The sequence below is a fragment of the Bactrocera neohumeralis genome, chromosome 3 (genome assembly GCF_024586455.1).
Source record: "Bactrocera neohumeralis isolate Rockhampton chromosome 3, APGP_CSIRO_Bneo_wtdbg2-racon-allhic-juicebox.fasta_v2, whole genome shotgun sequence".
Taxonomy (NCBI): Eukaryota; Metazoa; Arthropoda; class Insecta; order Diptera; family Tephritidae; genus Bactrocera; species Bactrocera neohumeralis.
Genome location: NC_065920.1, coordinates 76,234,212 through 76,254,600, shown reverse-complemented (window position 1 = coordinate 76,254,600; position 20,389 = coordinate 76,234,212). Strand labels below are relative to the sequence as shown.

The 20,389-nt window shown below is 37.0% G+C and overlaps 1 protein-coding gene across 2 annotated transcripts; it reads left to right on the top strand.

The window, feature by feature from the left end:
• Positions 1–14,100: 14,100 nt before the first annotated feature.
• On the top strand, positions 14,101–20,056 carry LOC126752145 (ionotropic receptor 40a). Of its 2 annotated transcripts, XM_050462738.1 has the most exons (10): positions 14,101–14,621; positions 15,018–15,456; positions 16,092–16,260; positions 16,333–16,608; positions 16,691–17,222; positions 17,462–17,691; positions 17,807–17,981; positions 18,041–18,137; positions 18,927–19,237; positions 19,371–20,056. In XM_050462738.1, the coding sequence occupies exons 1-10, from the start codon at positions 14,519–14,521 to the stop codon at positions 19,517–19,519; spliced, it is 2,481 nt and encodes an 826-aa protein (XP_050318695.1). In that variant the 5' UTR covers positions 14,101–14,518; the 3' UTR covers positions 19,520–20,056. The 2 variants fall into 2 exon arrangements, with proteins under 2 accessions (XP_050318695.1, XP_050318696.1); XM_050462739.1 differs by lacking the exon at positions 14,101–14,621 and having other exon boundaries at positions 15,443–15,519.
• The last annotated feature ends 333 nt before the right edge of the window (positions 20,057–20,389 follow it).

Below are 20,389 nucleotides of genomic sequence, written 5' to 3'. Positions count from 1 at the left end.
GCCACGAATAGCGCATGCAACATAATGCAAGTGAGTCGAAATGTACATGTGTGTTAGTGTGTGTGTGTGTGTGTTTTCAAATGTGCGCTCGTCTTCACGCTATTGTTGCCATATCGCCTTGTTGCTACATTTGTTTTACTACTTTTTGAAAGTACACACCATGAACTTAATTACAGCAACAAACTAATGAACACGCTGAAAATGAACTAAAGCAAAGCGGAATGATAATGAGCGCTGCTAGCATTAAAATAATATGAAAACTGAGCAATAAAATCTAAAAGTAAAACAACAACAATAGTGACTATGGGTTGGCTTCGATGAGTGGCCGTCGGCAGGCAAATAAATTGCCAATAAAATAACTGAAGCAGTAATGTTGCAACAACAACGCAGCCGATTATAGCAGCTAAGCAGAATGAAGATGGTAAGTTGAGTACATTACTTAGGCATTTTCATATCATCCTTTACGATATAAAATCACAAAACATAGACTAAAATAGAGGAACTTTAACTTTGGCTGCACAGAAACTAAATACCCTTCACAGGTGTACTTCTTATAGCATAGAAAGGTATAAAAAGATCTTTATCTTTAATTTGAGCGGCCAGTTTGTTTAACAGGTATATGCTATGGTGGTTCGATCTGAACAAAATCTTGTGAAATTGTACGAGGAAAATAATATGTGCTGAATTCCGTGAAGTTGAATTTTTCAAATAAAAAAGTTCTCCATTCAAAGACTTTTTTTCATCTATTATTTGTATGGCAGCTCACTGCTATTTTAGTCCAATCCGAACAAGACATTTGTATTCAACCCAAGTTTTGCGAAGATATCTTGTCAAATACAGAAGTTTTCCATCGTTTTTGAGACAGCTGTCATACAAGCTGATTGATTCCCTATTAAGCCCTTGCAGGGAAAACTTTTTATTTGACTAGTTATCTTCACGGAATGTGGCATAAGTTGTTGTTTAAGGCAACACTTACATCTCCGAAAATATTGCATAGATCGGATTTCTATAGCATATAGCTACCATACAAACTGTTGTATCAAAACCAAATATTTAAGTGGAAAATTGATTTCTTCGACACTTGATTTTGACGAAATTTGGTGTAGATTATTTTTCGATGCAATGCTAAAATGTTCGAATATATTGTTTGGATCGGATCATTATAACATATAGCTGCCATACGGACTAACCGATCAAAATCAAGATACAAATATTTTTATACCCTTTTGTATTATAACAAATGCACCTTTGAAGGTATTATAGCTTTAATGTAGCCAAAGTTAACATTTTTCTTGTTTAACTCGTTTATGTGATCAATCATTGCTTAAGTATTTTTAAATTTTCAATATTAACATTTCCTTATATACATACTATATATCTTTACTTATTAGCAGTCCTGTATCTTCTACTGTGCTCGAACGCTTTCAGTGTCTCTTCATGCCCTTTTGAACAGCTAAAAATAGCAAACAAAGCATGTATTCCTACTATTGCCTAAAATTTGTTAAAAAACCTAAGTACTTTGTAAATTCATGAGCCCGGAAATCGTTGAAATCTTCACCGACAATCCATTAGGCTGCTTTAACCATGAAGTAATGGCGGAATAAAATGCAAAAAATAATATAAAAAATCTAAGTTACATTAAAGTAGCTAAGAAACATATAAATTAATGCATATTTGCGGTTGTATGTGCAACAAATAGCCAATGAGGTGAATGCCTGCCCAAAACTTGAAGGCAAGTTTGTTGCTTAAGTCTTTTGTTGGCTACCGGAATAATTGTGCGCTTATAAATATACCGTTTTTATTGCAAATATACAAACAGACAGACAAAAATTAGTTGGCAATTTCGCAAATTCAAAGCAGTAATTAAAGTTTTCGAAATAAATGTGAAATTTTGTATAATAAAATATCTGAGCGAATTGAGCTATTAAAACAAAAACTGAAAATATTGTTGAATTGAGTTATTAAAAATAATACAAAACAACAACAATAAAGTTATAACTCCGCTGCCACTGCTTAAAACAAAGCCAATTGGTTGCTGATTTTTAAATATGCGCGTCATTAATTTATTATTTAGTGGCATATTTGCAAACAAATGAAATTTATTGCATATTCATTGCAACTTTTACTTATTTACTTGGCCACAGCAACAAACACACGCGCTCAAAGTGCTGCGCAGCGCTTTTGTTTGTGATAATATCGCTGTGTTTGCCGTCTACCGCCTACGACGCAAGTCAACACACTTCCAGCGCTTCGCGGCATTGCTGCCAAGGCAAAAATAGCTGTAAAATTGCATTTGTTGTAAATAAAATTGCGAAAATGTAGTTAATTTCCTTTGGCGCCAAAGAAAGCGTGAAGCTTCAGCCACCACTCACTGCAGCGTTTGTAATTAATTAAATGAGATTTTGCGCATGCGCAGAAAAATAAAATTAATTTTATGCAATCCATGGATTTCATTGTGCCGAATTGGCAGCAGATTTAAGGGAATGTTGGAGCTACGAAATTAGCTAAAAAAACTTTATAAAATAAAATTTATAAAAAAAATGTATAAAACAAATTTTGAAACAAATTGTAAAAAAATTTTGTTAAAAAAAAATTATAAAACAATTGTTAAAAAAAAGTTGTACAAAAAAATTAAAAAAAGAAATATAAAAAATTGTTGAAAAAACATTTTTTTAAAAAAAGATTTGATAAAAAGAAATTCTTCAAAAAATTTATAAAACAAATTAAAACAAAAAAAATGCAAAATCATTTTTGATAAATAAAATTACAAAATTTACAAAAAAATATTACAAAAATTTTTATTTAAAAAATTGTTAAAAAAATTATTTGAAAAAATTTTTAATTTTATTTTGTTTTGTTTAATTATTAAAAAAACAATTTAAAAATTTGTATTTAATAGCCCAAATTTTGGAGATACAAAATTAAGAAAACAATGTTAAAAAAATTTTATAAAGAAATTTGTAAAAAAAATGTAAAAAAAAATATAAAAAAATTGTTTAAAAATGAAAAAAAAAATGTTAAAAAAAAATTTAAAAAAAATTGTAATTAACAGCCCATTGAAAATCCTCGAAATTTGCATAAATCTCCACAAAAGATAACAAAGCCACCGATTTCATTTAATTCGCAGTTTATTTTTATAAATTTTTTTATACAAAACATCTATTTTTTCTGTGTTTTGACCTCAGTTTATGGCTTAGCTACTTTATAATGCCTTCGCCACAGGCAAAACACAAGCCAAGCTCAGGTTTCGTGTTTATGCATGTATGCATATGGTATACCAAAGCGCACAGCTTACATAGTGGGTGGCTAGCGCTGACGAGCGCTGATAGCATCATTAAACAGAAGTGTGTTTTCATAATGATCATAAACAGCAACAATGGCCCTTCCGCAACAGTTGAGACTGCAACAAGGCGCGCCAAGTCGGCAGTTGTAAGTGATATCCCCATAAAGAGGCAGTGGAGTCCATTATGTACTTACAAAAAAAACATATAAAGTAAATAAGTGCGAACGTCTTATCCGTCACGCTCCAAAGCTACAATTCAGCAACTATTGTTGCGGATTTTTATATATTACATATTTATTTATTTACACATATGTATATAGTATATAGTAAGTTAGTTGAGTTGTATGTTTGTGTTACGTTTTGCCAAATTTTGCGTGAAATATCAGCGCAGGGCTTCCTCTTTGGCCCCATTATGTGCCATTTCTCATTATTTACTTGCCGCTGAGTTATGCAAATTTTATATGTTGCTTTTGTTGTTGTTGTTGTTATTTTATCATAGCTGGTATATTTGTTTTGTTACACAATTTCCTCTATTGTTCGTTATGATTGATGGAATATGATCTGGTGCAACGATGCGTATGCGTAACCAGCTTTCTGTTGTTGTTATTGGCATTGTTGTTTGTTTTAAATACTAAAAAATGCAAATTGATGTGGGTGCTGTTACACATACTTAAGTGTAGCGTACAGTTACTGACCGCTGGCAATTGCTGGCGGAAAGCAATTCATCTTCACTAATTGTGCGAAGAATTTTTTCAGCAATTCGTTAGAGACTTTCAACTCTGTCTTAAATTGTTGTTGCATAAAGATATTATATAAGTTTGGGTTTTTTTTTTGGCGTTTACGTGATGTAGCATAGGCGTTTGAGAAATAAAAATGGACTCAGGTGTAACAAATGCAGGTGATTTGTTTATAAATTTCATCACGAAGGGAGCTTAATTGGCAATAAATTCCACTGAGGTTTCAGCAAATTAATTTCCGCGAAGCTTAAAATTATTTAATTATATTTAACAGTTTTTTGTAGCTTAAATTGTGAGAACTACTTTCTATATTCCAATTCAAATTAATTGGAAAAATATGGTTTAGAGATCACGACCGGCGATGAAACTGGTTTAAAAGTCGAGAGACCCAGAAATATGTATTAAAATCTCACGAATTGACGAAGTTTCAAAGTTGATTCGGAGATCATTCTACTTACCTGTCTTCTAACAATAGATACCAAACGAAGGCTGGTATGACGGCATGTAAATTTAGAAGAGAAATCTTTCTGAGATTCACCACTTGTAAAAGGAATGTGAAGTTTATTTCTCTTTTTATTTGATTTTTTTTTTTATTTTTGTATTTAATAGTGCTTTTGTTATATTTCCTTAATATAATATTTTAACTACAAACGCATTCATATAATCTACATATCGTCAACTAAAATGCAAAACAACGTATCATCAAAAATATCAAAATTCAGTTTTTTATTGCTTACGATTTACTACATCATATAACATATATGCAGCATAAAATTTTCGGCTTCCGCTGACAAATATAACCAATATATAACCATTTCATAACCAAAACTCAATTTTTTTTTCAATTTCCTTCGCCTGTAAACTTATAAAAAGTGATGTGACGTCATTTTGCATTTTAGGTGATGATATACTTGTATGTGTATAAAAATTACATGCCCCGTTTTGTCCGGGGTAAGCTCCTGAACTACTGAACTGATTTTAGTAAACTTAGGCACACTATTTCAAGTTTCATTCAACATAGAATAGTTTATGTCTCAGTTAGGTTAAAAGTAAAACAGTTCAAAAATAAAAAAATATATATTCTAGCATTTGCAAGAATTTCAAATTCAAAATAATAATAATAATACTAATTTTGAGTAAAATGCCGAACGGACAATTCATTTTTCCGTTGACAAATATTTGTAACAATAATTTTCAAAATTAAACTTCAAGTACAATCCTTTCGCGTTTATTATGAAACATTATTTTCATAGTATTGAATAGTTTATTATAATCACGATTAACTTATTTGTATATCTTAGTAATACCAAGGCGTAATCGTATTTTCTAATACAATTGTGAGGCGAATTATATTGTCAAGAAAATTCTATAACAAACCGCAGACGATATATTAAAAACAATATATTTAGTGTTCATTGAATAAATTTGACCTTAATTATCGATTATATTAGTATATTTGTATATAGGGTGACTTCTTAGATATTTGAAATTTACTAGAAGGATAGCTAACAAACCAGGCTGTTAAGTTAATAACATGTGTTTGACATTTAAGAACCGAGTAAATTAATTTCCAAAACTTGCGCTTTAAGCAGGAATCTTTGACATCACATTACATATAATTATATTACATATAGAAATAAGCTCCAGCTCAGCCCAGCAAGGCTTGCAATGTGAATAATCCTATGATATTCTATAGATTACACTCATACATGTATATATATACTAGATATCTGGCACGTGTATTGCTGCGAAAGTGGCTCAGGCTATGAGGTGCGTGAAAGAGTACAGTTCAGATGCTCTCTTTAATTCTTATCTTCGTCGACTGCATCTATGACTACTTGGGAACTGTGTCCCATATTCTACTTCTGGTGACTTTTTCTATTAATGCGAGGGAATATTATGCTGGAGAAGAGTTGCCGTGTACTTTTTCGCGGACGGGTCGAAGCTTAAGAGGATGGTTAGAGGGTGATACTTTTTTCTTTAAGCTCAATTAGGGAAGTGAGCATACACTCAGACAGCAGAGAGGCAATGATAGCATGGAGCTCGCTCGTGCTTCAAGTTGGTCAAGGAGTGTCCGTCTTTGCTACAAATAGCCTCCAGTTGCAGCATTATCACACTTTGTTTGGGTGCCTAGTCAAAGCTGGATCGCTGAAAACTGCAAAGCCGATAAGCTCGCAAGAGTGTGAATTCTTGTTCTAATTACATCGAATTGGAATCGAGATGGATCTCCGTTGTCCTCTTACGTGCTGTACCTTGCATGAACTAAACAGGTTTTGGTCAATAACGAGCTGCTGTGCTACCGCGAGATCCTTCAAATTTGAACTACTTGTTCTTAGCAGAGCTAATAATCTTACCGAACGTAGACAGCTGATGTTGTAAAGAAGATGATTAGGTGGAAACACCCAAGCACCTTACCTTCATTGTCCAGCTTTTTCAAGACTGAACTTGTAATATCTCTGCAGTCCCAAATCTGATGAATTATCCGGACGCCTCAACAAATTTGTGGTAGGCTCATAGCGCCTTTTGAAGTTTTAGGTATTACTTTGGACAGGAATTCACAGCTGTTCAAGTGAGACTTTTGCTAGCTTTTTACGTTAGCTACCTTTTAAACTAAGATAATCCGTAATCGAGTTAGATATAGGGTTATCTATCTATATATTATCTGTATAAATAATCAGGACGAGTTGATTCGGATGTCTGTCTGTCTATCGTAATGAAACTTGGTACACGTGTTCCTTGGAGAAAAAGTGAGAATGAATTCATAAACTTGGGAAAGTAATCGAATCCCAGCCACGCCAAAAACGAAAATCTATAAAGAGTCATATCTAAGCTCAAAATTAAGATATAAAACTGATATTTGGCACAGGGGATCGAAAACTGCAAAAAACTTTGCAATTTGTTGTATGATATTACCCTAAGACAGCCATCAACATCAACTGATGATCAACACGTCAGCAAAATAAAGAAATGCGCCCTTGAGAATCGACAATTAACAGTGAGAGATCTTACTGACATCGTTGGAATATGGGAAGCATCCGGGAAAACTATTTTGAAAGATCATTTGGGCCTAAGAAAAGTGAAAGCACGATTGGTTCCAAAATCACTCAGTTTTTTCGAAAAAAAAATGTTACGAAATGTATTACTACTGGCGATGTGTCCTAGATCTATGCTTACGACTGGAATTGGCCAAATATGGTGGCAAAGGTAGCCAAATCTGAAAAACCCACGTCGCAGCAGGTCAAAAATCAAGGTTATGTTGACAATTCCCTTCAATTATCGAAGTGTGGTGCACTCCGAATTCCTTCTGACCATCCAAACTATCAACAAGGAATACTATTTGAGTGTTATGAATTATGTGCCACAAATTATTGGTTTTTGCAATACGATAATGCACTGTCCCTCACTGCATTGATTCTTCATGAGCTTTCCGCTCAATTTTCAACCATTATTGTGCTTCAACCAACTTCTGGCAATCTTAAACGCATGGCGCATTGAAAGCAATTACGGAAATTGATTTTAACAATTGTTTCGAGGATTAGAAAAAACGTTGGCACAAGTGTATTGGGGCCAAAGGGAGATTATCTTGAGGAGGACGACATAAATTTTGAAGAATAAATTAAGAATTTAAAATTATAATTATTAAATTATTATTACAAGGTCTTATTATTGTTTGCTCTTAGTATTATTATTAAATTACTATTATTAAAATTCGAAAAGAGTTTTTTCCCGATTTGAATTTTCAATTTCTTGCGAAAAAATTTTCAGTTACACTCTTCCTCACTTGTTTACTGATTAACTAATTAATTGTGAAGTTGTGTAAGCTCATTTATTGCTTGTGTTAACTGTATATTAAATCAAAACTCCTTTTTTTCAAAGATATAAAGTGAATAATTCAATACAATGTTGCCACGATAGCGAAAATCATAAAACACGAAACGGAAATGTTTATAAAATGTTATTAAAAGCGGGTTAACAATACGAAAAATGAATGCAGTGTTAAAAAAACTGGTTTGAAGTATATTTGCAAATAAAAAAAAAATAATGTAAACACTTACATACGTAGATATTTGTATAATATTTACAGTTAGTTATAGAAAACTTAAAACTGTGAGCTTATTGTTCTAAAAAACGAGGCAGCAATAAATTACTCATTACATTTAGCGCGTTATTTTTAGCTTGTAAAAACTTTTAATTATTTTGTTAATAAAAAAATAAAAGAAAAACACTTTAAAGCATAGAAAATGCAAATGAGCTTAGCCGAGCATGCATTCAATGCTTTCAGTTATCTGATTTCTTGCAGAACCAGCCAAGCCGTGCGCCGAGGAAGCAGCCACAATGTAAACAAGTGTGTAAAAATTAAACAAAAATGTACCGTTAAGTACAAATTATACGATTAGTGGCCCAAATGTGCACAGGCCAAAGCGCCGACCGCAAACGAACAAGCGAAGCGCATGAAGAACAACTACAAAGCAACCAACAACAAGTTGGTGTAGTTGTGTTTGTCAGTATATGCAAGCACAACTACAACAAACGCTAGTAACTAGCATAAGGAAAGTACTCACTTTAATTTGTGTAACTGCAATTTCGCTGTCCAAAAAGAAACTTTTCACTACGCACAGCGAGCGCCGCAGAATTCGGTTGGGAAAATGCAGCACGCAAGCTAATGGAATTAAATGGGCACAAGAAAATATTTGACTGAGAAAATGCTAATAGCAGATCGTGGAAACACAACAAAAATGTACGAAACGCTGCGCGCAGGCGGAAAACTTAAACACACATAATTGGCGGTTTCAGGCCAACGCGGCGAGATTGGATCAGACTTGACGCAGACAAGCAAAGCATTTCTCACTACAAAAGACGAAAAAAAACACAACAATAAAACCAAAAACAATAAGCATAAAACTCGCCAAATGATAAATGTGCGTTTGAAAGTTGGAATTTTGGGCGGTAAAGCAGCAGAGTGGCAGAGGGCAAAGTGAGGCAATGTCAGTTATGCATGTTTCTGCTGCCGGCAGCCATACCCGACATAAAAATGTAAATAACGCACATTGCAACAACTACCGTTAAGCAAGTAGGTGTAGGTTTGTAGCTTTCTGGCAGCGCTGTCATTCATAAAGAACTACTTTCTTTCACTTAGCAATGAGTACACAAATAAATAAGTGAGACCCTGGCGGACGCAAGTAAAAGTGAGTGTACGTTGCTTTGGACTCTACACTCGTGATGAAAAATAAGAACAAATTCACAACGTACTAGTGCACTGTGGCTTCACTTTTACAGGTACAACAACAAAAGCAACTAGAATAACAATCGAAGTACTGAAGTATTGGAAATATTGCAAGCAATAGTTAAATAGCTTTAGGGCAGCCAGTATTATTTACATACAAGCAGCTTGATGAAGGCACAAGTGATCGCTAATGAAAGCTGCGCACATGTCTTTCTGTTGCTTAAGTATTCTTCAGTTAGCATTGTTTACATTGCGTGCTCAAAACATCACTTTCTATTCTCAAATTTCAGTACAGACTCAGACTTTTAAAGGAAAGGTTTGGAAATTTGAATGAAACAAGAAAAAACGTTGAGGCCGATTGCACTGAACTATAATACCAATCACAAATAGAAAAAATTTCTAAACAAGAACGTCATTTAAGCGTTCAGTTTTTCGGAGTTTATACCGGCGCCTTTGGCAAAAACCTATCCAAAGTTTCGTGAAAAAGTCGCGACAAATAAAAAAAGTTTTCTATAGAAGCACTTGATTCCGATTTTTGAGTTTATATGGCAGCTATATGTTATAGTAATTCGATCTGAACAATTCCTTGAAAGATTGCACCATTACCTTGGAGAATTATTCATGCCAAATTTGGTGAAGATATCTCCATAAATAAAAAAGTTTTCCTTACAAGCCTTTGATTCTGATCGTTCGTTGGCAGCTACAGTGGTCCGATTTGCATAATTGCTTCGGAGATTGTAGCGATGTCTGAGATAACAGGCCATGACAAATTAGAAGAAGACATCTTATGAAATAAAATAGTTTTCCATACAAGCGCGTCATTCTGATCGTTCACTTTATATGGCAGCTATACGCTACAGAGGTCCGATATTGATGGTTCCGACAAATGAGCAGGTTCTTGGAGAGAAACGCATGTGTGCAAAATTTCAGATGGATACCTTACAAAGTGAGGAACTAGTTTGCGTATGTACAGACAGATGAACAGAAGGACATGGACAAAGCGTCTAAGGTGTTTCCTTTGGTGTCTTACAAAATTCGTGGCAAACTTAACATTCCGGATATAAAAATTAATATTAGACGTACAGCAACCAGTGTGCTCCTCCTAACATAGTTGAGACAAAAATGAAGAGTCGTATGCTCATTTTCTAGAAATATTTCGACCTAATGTAGGAGATTGAAGTTTAGATCAGGTTAATTTGGTAGGCCAATGAGCCACACATAGACCAGTTTTGGTCCCTTGTGATACCAGATGGAGTTCAATTACTAAATCTATGAGAAGTAGTCATACTTTAGGATGCCTGCGCATGTTACTAACGATACCTCCTTCAGCTTCATACCATGGGAGCCCCAAATGATTACAGCTTAGTCTTGCCAATGCGGGACAAGTGCACAAGAACCTACTTTGTTTCCTTATTGCCTTGCTTTAAACATTTCCTGCAGTTTTCTCGATCGATGAGAGATGAGCATTCATTTACCTTAGTAAGATTGCAAGTATCGATAATTCAAAATTATTAGGCGGTAACTTTAGTAAGCTGTTAGATAAAGCTTGCCCTTGAAGTCTGAAAATCAGTTAACAGGTAATTCTAAGATCTATATCGATTATTAGAGCATAATTTGTAAATTTTCACCAAATTAATATTCTGTTCTTTATTAAATAATAATTCTGAATTTCTTTCCTAACATGGACGCAGGCTGACCCACTCTATGGTTAGGTTAGGTTAGATAGGTCATCAAAGATCGCACGTGATGTATGTATGTAATCCTTTGTGAGACCATAGAAAAGAATAAGAACTTTACGGTTTCTTGCGATTCTGCTGTGGCGTTGACCAGCCCTGAACGCACTGTTAATGAGTTAAAGGCTAGTATCGCCGGTTTGCTATCTGAGTGGATGGTCAACGGCTTTTTCCTGCCCATAACTCCCTCACCAGTATGTGGGTAGAGAAGGGGCCAGCAGAGTTCGGTTTAGCGACTCCATGATCCAAGAGGATTTTCGAGTGCTCAGACCCTTGATCATTAGTCTGACGGCAACTTTCGCAGTCATACAATTTCCGGCGATGTCAACGAGTAATATGTGGAGGAGGACGCTCGTCCATGGTTGGAGTGGACCTTAGTGCACCATGATGATGAGCGCCGCCCGTCGAACGCTCTCAAGTTTTTTTAAAAGTGTGGTCTTTTCTAGAGCCCACATAAAGACTCCATAGAACATGACTTGACTATGGTGTCGTAGAGCCAGAGGACCACTTTCAGTGAGAGTCCCCACCTTTTGCCAAAGGCTCCTCTACAGTAGTACAAGGCAATCGATGCCTTTTTTTTACCCTCTCTTCGATATTCGACTTCCATGAAAGCTTCTTATCCAAGATGAGCCCTAGATATTTCACTGTATCCGTTGGTTGCAGACGGATGTCACCCATTCGCGGCAGCAGTGCCGCCGGAATCTTGAATATTTTAGTGAATAGAACCATCTACGTTTTATTTGAGATGATGGCGACACCGTATACGGCTGCCCAATTCGTTACGACGCTGAGATACCCCTGCGTCAATTCGTAAACGATACTCAGGAACTTTCCTTTGATCGTAAGCTCTATATAGTCTGCATAGTCCCTGTAGCCGCAATCTTCAAGTGTTTAAGCAGTAGGACCAGAGTCCATAGAAGCGGAGAGAGAACTCCACCTTGTGGGGTTCCGTTTCTCCATTCCGTTTCAATCACTCTGTCGCATAGAAGACTGAAAATGAGGTGATGGGGGTTTATTCAACCCCAAGACCGTCCAGAGCATATACGACTGATTCTGGTAGAACTTTATTGAAAGCTTCCTTTATACTTGTATTAAGTAAGGTACCAACAGCATAGTCCTTAAGCCTAATAGCTTTCTCAGGCCATGACACGATAGTATGCAGGGCAGTATCGACTGACTTGCCTTAACAATAAGCATGTTACGTTCCCTATAAATGATCGCTCGGAATGCGCCCTCTTATATAACAGTCCATTAGTCTCCCCAGAAGTTTTAGTAACAAAGAAGAGAGGTGGAGAAGAAAACTGGTCGTTGAAATATTTAATGTCGAAAAAATTTTAGTCAAATCAAGAGGTTTTCACAAAATCGAAATAAATGAATGAGTTCCATTGCGGCTCTCTACTCCTCCGAGGAGCCACAGTAGACAATATATTAAATAATTTAGATGTTGATTAAAGTTCTTAATTGGGCTTTTAGACTATAACATTCTATAATAATAACAGATAATAGTTCATGCTAAAAGTTTAAAATATCAGTTTCAATTGCTTGATATCTACTAACATACTATAATTGATAGTTTTCAGAATCTACATTGTCGATACACGCATAACTGTTTCAAGCGCTTTGATTACAGCTTATGTCTCAACCTTCATTCTCGGTATACTCGGCAGAAGTCGGTATAACAACATCACAATGAAACTTGTAACATATTGCAAGCGTTGCCAGTCAGTCCATTTGAACAGCTCATATGGTTTGTTCGATGGTACTCTAACGCCTGAATAAATGTTAAGTACCACTATTTTAATATGCTATAAACTCGGATATATAAAATTTCGGCAAAACATACATTTACATCCAGAGCTTTATTACATAATAAAATATGTTTGTTTGTGAAAGACCCAACGCACAACACAAAAATATCAAACCGCCGAACGAATTCTTCTTCCCAAAGCCGTTAGACATTCAGTGTCGTGTCAAAGCCTGTAGAACTCGTCATTTGCTGAAAACAAATAAGACTAAAGGATCTGTCAAAGCTGCGTCCTATTAGGTTATACTGGTGGTGCTTCGAATATCGCACTTAGCTGACTAGATTCGCCTGTCCGTTGTGTTGTCGAGAACTCTAAGGAATGGATCAAACGACTGCCGACAAAATGCCAGCACGCTGGTTAATTAAAGGTATGACTGGAATGACAAAAGCTGGACAATGGAGAAGAAAGTGTTTAAATGTTTCCATCTCACCTCAACAGTGCGTTGAAATGAATTTTTTTAAAGGGTAGTAATTCAGTAAACATACATATATGGGGTACTCACAACCCGTCGTAAAGCATCGTAAAATCGTAAAATTGTAAATTTTTAAACTTGTTTAAAAAATTGTTGTTGGATTTCGTACAAAAATGAGTTTACACATTTACTACTCTCAATACTATGTTTTCGAATCGTTATAACTTATAACTTTATGAGACTTGTGAAAACCCTAATAGTATTGCTTTCCTCTCGAGCCCTGGAACGTAAGATTACAGAGGAACATCGGTTCGTTTCAATCCTGATAAGATTTCTACCTTCTAGCGATATTATAGACTCCGGTTAATGCATAGTATACTATATACACCTAAGGATAAGGAAATCTGGACTCACATACCGCTCTCTGCTGAGTACATATGTAAGTGTCTTTGCCTGTGTAATGTACATAAGTTATTTTAGTATCAAATTCTTCCAAACTGCATTATTAGGCCCTTATAACAAAAATAGCCGCAAAATGCGCGATTTCGCATGCCAATACACCCTCATAGGCAACAATATGTATGCTAAATGGCAGATGGCGCTACGACTTCGATTGGCTTCCCACCTTATTATCCTATCAGGCAAAACTATTTACGATATTTTAATAATACTATAAATATGAATGCCTTCCTGTGACTTCGGCGATACGAAGATATAAATATTGAAGAATATTTAGCTGCAGGTGCCAGCGCTTAAGCCAACAACAACAATAATAAGCCGGCGCCAGCACGCAGTTAAAGAACAATGCAACATTTAAAGCTGGCGGTCAGAAGAGTGGAAAAAAATATGGAAAAAATATAGAAAAAATGGAAAAAGAAGTACGAAATCGACGCTACGCAAGTACGATGCCGCTTTAAATGCGCTTGAGGAAATATTTTAAAGCGACGCATCGTAAAAATATTGACGGCTGCTGACATGCGATATTTAAAGTTGATGTGATAATTGACAATCAACATATCATAAATTGATGTTTGGCAGGGCAGAACCACAGCACAGCCCAGAACCCAAACTGAAGCCACGGACGTAGCCGCCAAATGGATTACGCCGAAGCTACCGTGTGTGTGTGTCTGTGTGTTAAATGGATTTTCTTACTCACAACAGCATATAAAAGCGCCCGAGGACAGTCAGAGTTGTTTTAGTTGATTGAAAGTGAACTTAAAAGTAATGTGAAGAGTAAGCAATAAAATTAATAAAGTAAATACATTGCCACAAGACTCGGCGCTTACCTTGCCCATACACACAAGCGCGCATTCTTCGCAAGAAAATGAAAGTACTCACGCTGTTGCTCCTTGGATGGCTACCGGCCGGTATGGTGCAGGGTGCGATCACGTATAATGCGGATAGGAACATTTCCGATGTGGCCATTGGTGTGTCTGGAACTAAAAAAAAGAAAAAAATATATAGACTTTAGGGAAATATAGAGAATATATAGATTACAGATATATATTGAAAAATATGGGTAGTCGAAAAAGTCTTTTCGTATTTTGTCAATAGATGTCGTTGCAGTCGTATAACTCCAATTCTCTGATGGAATAATGTCTCTAGCGGAAAAGTGGCAAAAAGTTGTCAACCAAAATGGTACATATTTGTTTATTTATTTATTAGTATATAATATATAAAAAAAAAGTTGAAGTTTGATTAGAAATACGAAAAGCCTTTTTCGACTACCCAATATATAGACTTCAGTGACAATAAAAATAACTAAAAGTGCCTACAAATATATAGATATTGAAAACTTATATATTTTCTTCTCTCTCTCGAAGCGCTGTCGGAAATAATCAACGGCTTGAAGCCGCGCCAATTAGCCATACTGGCGGCGCCGCAGTTCCACTTCACCACGCGTCATGCACCCTTGCCAGCTTCGGCCGAAATTCCCGACGATACGCAATTGGAGGGCATGCAAATGGACATCGACGATTTCATCTATCAGCTGCATAAGCTCAACTTTAAGTCCGTCATTTATGATAAGGCCGATTTGTTTTTCAAATTCGTCGAAGATAGTCTACAGGGTTCGATCGAGAGCGTCAATCTGATATTTAGTGCACCGTATGAGCTCTCGGCGCGTATACAGGAGCGCAAGTTGTCGCACCGGCTGAGCTTATTCATATTCTATTGGGGTGCCAAGCATCCGCCGAAGGCGAATGAGGTGCGTTTTGAGGAGCCAATGCGGGCGGTGGTTATTACGAGGCCCAGGAAGAAGGCGTAAGCTGCAAATTATTTTTCTTTCATTAAATGGATTTTAGGTTGCGGAATATAGATGCTTAGGTTAGGTTGTGTATTTTGTAGTGTTATTCTATGCTAAAGAGTTTGTCCGGAAAGTAATAGGGCTGAGTCGAAAAAAACCAACCATTACAATTCCTTAAAAACTTTCAAAATAGGCTCCCTCTGCGTCGATGCAGCGCTGTCAGCGCGATTTCCAAGCATTGCAGGTGTCACGAAAGCCATTCTCCGGAATAGCCTTGAGAGCCGAGGTGCATGCTGCTTTGATCCCAGGCAAGGAAACAAAAAAGTCCGGGGGCCACATCTGGGCGGCTGTGTAAGCGTTGGTATTCCGGCTTTGTTTAGGTAGCTATTCACAAGAAAAGCGGTGTGAGTCGGAGCGTTGTCGTGGTGGAACTTCCAACCGGCTGTGATGTCTTGTCGGACACCTTGATGCCCCCTACCGAATCCAGTCGGTGCGCGCACGCTCCGAAGCACAGTCCCGGTGGAAGAAAATCGGTCCTAATACTTTCGGACAAACCCTGTATGTTATGTCATTTTATGTTAGGAGATGTATCATTACTCTATTTCATGTAACCAATTAGGTTAAGTCATATATTATATATAAATCTGCGCAGGTTTCGTATATACTACAATCAAGCTGTACCAGACGGTGTAAGTAATCTGCGTTTGGTGAACTGGTATGATGGCGATAACTTGGGCTTGCAAAAAGTACCGCTACTGCCCAATGCTGCCACGGTTTATTCGAACTTCAACGGACGCGTATTCCGAGTGCCCGTCTTTCACGTAAGTCCATAAGGAATAAAGGAAATAAACCCTATAGCTTTTTTCCATATTTTTTTTTTTTTTTCCTGAAAGTCTCCGCCCTGGTTTTGGGTCAGCTATGAGAACGATTCCACAAACTCTACCATGCTCGACGACTACATCGACTCCACCAATGACTACAACGAGTTCACAGAAGTGAACGTCACCGGCGGACGAGATCATTGCCTGCTCAATCTGCTGGCGCAGCATATGAATTTTCAGTTTGTTTACATAGAAGCGCCAGGCCGAACACAGGGCTCTTTGCGCAGCGATGACACAGGCGAGGAGAATGATACATTCACTGGAGGCATAGGACTCTTGCAAAATGGTGTAAGTAGTCACAGAAAAGGCGCATGGTCTTCGAGGCAAGTAGTGTTCTAATATTTTCTTCTATTCTTCTTTTACTTTTCAGTTAGCTGACTTTCTGCTCGGCGACGTCAGCCTCAGTTGGGAGCGTCGCAAGGCCGTAGAGTTCTCCTTCTTCACACTAGCCGACTCGGGCGCTTTTGCGACGCATGCACCGCGACGCCTCAACGAAGCCTTCGCCATAATACGTCCCTTCAAGCGCGATGTGTGGCCCTATCTGATATTGACGGTCATATTTTCGGGTCCCATATTTTATGCCATAATTGCTATACCCTACAAGTGGCACTTGCCATGTCAAAATCGCGAAGCAAGGCGTTGCTTGCGTAGGCAACAACAATGCGACGTGGAGCGCGCCGATGAGTTGGTCTTTCATATGGCGTACATTAAGGAAATCACAGGCGACAACGAGATGACAAGGCGTTTACTGCGTCAGCAACAGCAACAACAACAACAGCAATGTCAAGGTGAAGTGCATGCGCAACAGACGCGCAGTCGCAGAGCGCAGGGATTGGCGGAAATACCAAACAATCTTTTTGATAAATGCATTTGGTTCACAGTGCAACTCTTTCTCAAGCAGTGTAAGTATGTGTGAGTGGACTTGTGTCTTCATTAGAAGTGCTGAGCAGCAGCATCTTATCTTTTAATGACCATTCTGTGCGTCCATTCAGTCAGCACATTTCCGCTCAGTAGCTCAGCTTCGGCTATTTATGCTGCTGACATTTATTGCATTCCCATTTCATTCAATTATTTTATCACTACTACCTGCCTCATTATGTCCGTCTACCTGTGTGTGTTTGTCTTTGTTGGTTGGCTGCAGCTTGCAAGGAGCTTTATCATGGCTATCGTGCCAAGTTTCTCATGATCGTCTACTGGATTGCGGCCACCTACGTGCTGGCTGATGTCTACTCCGCCCAGCTAACGTCGCAGTTCGCGCGTCCGCCACATGAGGCACCAATTAACACGTTGCAACGTCTGCAGACGGCCATGCTGCGCGATGGCTATCAACTGTTTGTGGAGAAGGAAAGCTCGTCGCTGGAAATGCTGGAGGTTGGTTGTTAGCTATACCCATGGCATACTCGTTGTGTTGCATAGCATGCGGCAAGTGAAAGTAATGTTTGCTGTAAATACTATATTTCTCTTTTGTGTTTGTTTATTGCTTCAGAATGGCACTGAGGTATTTCGCCAATTGTATGCGCTCATGAAACTCCAGAATCCGGATATGGAGGGTTATCTCATTGATTCCGTGGAGGCTGGTATTTTATTGATCGCTGATGGGCTGGAAAATAAGGCGGTTTTAGGCGGACGAGAGACACTCTACTTCAATATACAGCAATTTGGTGGGAGTGATGGTAGAGATTTTTATATAATTGCCTAATTTTTTCGATTTTTCCTTAAGGTTCCAAGACATTTCAACTCAGCCATAAACTTTATACGCGTTATTCGGCGGTTGCAGTGCAGATCGGTTGCCCTTTCTTGGACAGTCTTAATGATGTGTGAGTTTCACAGGATATTGACATCTCATATCTCATCGTCACTTTCAACTTAATGCCACTATATTTTATTTCACCTCATTTAGCTTACCTCATCTTACACCTTCTTGTTTCATCTCATTTAATCTAGTCTCCACTTATGGCACCTGAACATTTCTTACCTTATATTACCTCATCTCAGCTATATCATCTTACCTTATTTTATTTACATTCCATTTGATCTGATCTGATCTTTTCTCATTTCATCTCATCTCATTCCGCCTAAACACATCTCATCTGATCTCATCTCATTTCATCTCATCTAATGTGGTCTCATCTCGTGATATCTTATTTTTTTCTATCATTTCTCATATAATCTCCTCATATGTTATCTTATCATTTCTTATATCATCTCTTCTTATTTTATCTGATCTAATATCATCTCTTCTGAAGTGATGCCATCTCATTTCATATCATCTCATCTCATGTAGTCTTTTTATTGTATATCTCTTCTCACCTCATCGCATCTCATCGTATCTCATCTCATTTCAGCTCATTTGATCCCCTCTTCTCTTATCCGATCACATCCCATCTTCATTTATCTCATCTCGTTTCAATACACTTCATCTTAGCTTACTTCATGTCATCTCTTCTGATATGTTCTGATCAGTCATAATCTCATATCCTCACTTATCGTCTCACCATTTCACTTCCATATTTATGTGTTATTCCTCACTACTTCATTCAGTGCCTCTCAAACAGTTAATATTTACCAATTTATCCAAAATCAATAACCTGCCTTTCCATCATCAGCATCATACACCTATTCGAAGGCGGCATCCTGGACAAAATGACAAATGCGGAATATGCCACACAATCGCGTATGTTGGGCAAGGAATATAATGCACTGCATCCCAAGAACCCCTCGGAAACCAATGGCAACAATGAGCCGCCACCGAGCGATGACAATCGCAACGCGAACGGAGGCAGCGATATTAATGGCAAGGGAGAGGAGAATACGGAAGCGACATCGAAATCGCTGGACTCACAAATCATACAACCGCTCAACCTGCGTATGTTGCAAGGCGCCTTCATCGTCCTAATCTGTGGCTACGCGGCAGCAAGTGCGTTACATTTCTTAACAAAAATATTTCATTATTATGCGCTTTAGTTTCTCTCAGTATACTCGCCCGCATATTGCAAAAATGTACTTCACATACTCACATTTTCTTATGACTTTTTTCACGCAAATTTCAGCTGGTATTCTTGTGTTGGAGCTGTGTTGTCATCGCTTGAACTGGAATTTTATGGAGCGTACTCAGGCCCGCTTGTTGCGCCGTTATCGCTGGTGTAGTCGGAAAGTCCGTAGAATGACACACATGCTTTTTGTCAGAATTATGCGTTAAATTATTTGTTGTATTGCTTTTGTTGTCGTTTTGTGTCGGAGTACTTATCACTCGACAGTTTTGCATAACAAATGGGATTGTGCGGGTTCTTGTGAAATTAGTCAAACTACATATTATTGTTGTTTTAATGTAGAAGTGTTCTACAAATGAGTTAATGAACGCGACACCCGCTGAAATGAGGCAGCTTTTGCATAGTTTAGGTTGTACCTCAGCTTGTAGAATTTTTATTGCCGAGGTAATTGCTTATCTGTAGTTTGGGAGTTTCTGAAGCGTAAATTTAAATAAAGTTTGGTTTTTTGGAACGAAAAAGGAAACCACGAGGTGAAGTAGGCAAAGCGTGGTAATAATGAATTATTATAAACATGTGTGAAGGTATTATCTAGCATAATCTAAAAATACAAGTGTACAAATTTTGTAAAGTTCTGAAACTAAAACCGTTACAAAACCGTTAATTGCACCGAAATATTTTTAAGCAAGTAAATTTGTCTCACAAGAGCTTAAAATAAAATAAAATTCATGATTGTTGCAAACTATGTATTTCCATTGCTTTTTAATAATTGGTGAATGACAGTATGTTTATGTTAGGCGAAGTTTCCCAAAAACTAGTGTAAATGATGTGGAAAGGTGCTCATTTTTTTAAATAAATAATTCAGCGTAGGATTTGAGGCAAATTAATTTAAACTAGATTTGTTTCACTTAAATTAACACATTTTATTTTAACTTAACTTAGACTAACTAAACTAACTTAACTTAACAAACATTACTTAATTTTATGTAACCTAACTTAACTTTTCTTAACGTAACACAACTTAATTTAACACAACTTAACTTTACTTAACATAATTTAACTGAACTTAAGTTAGCTTTACT

Coding starts and splice junctions, on each gene's coding strand:
- LOC126752145 (XM_050462738.1), top strand. CDS start 14,519: ATGAAAGTACTCACGCTGTTGCTCCTTGGATGGCTACCGGCCGGTATG. Junction 15,457..16,091: donor ACGAGGCCCAGGAAGAAGGC/GTAAGCTGCAAA, acceptor AAATCTGCGCAG/GTTTCGTATATACTACAATC. Junction 16,609..16,690: donor TAGGACTCTTGCAAAATGGT/GTAAGTAGTCAC, acceptor TTTACTTTTCAG/TTAGCTGACTTTCTGCTCGG.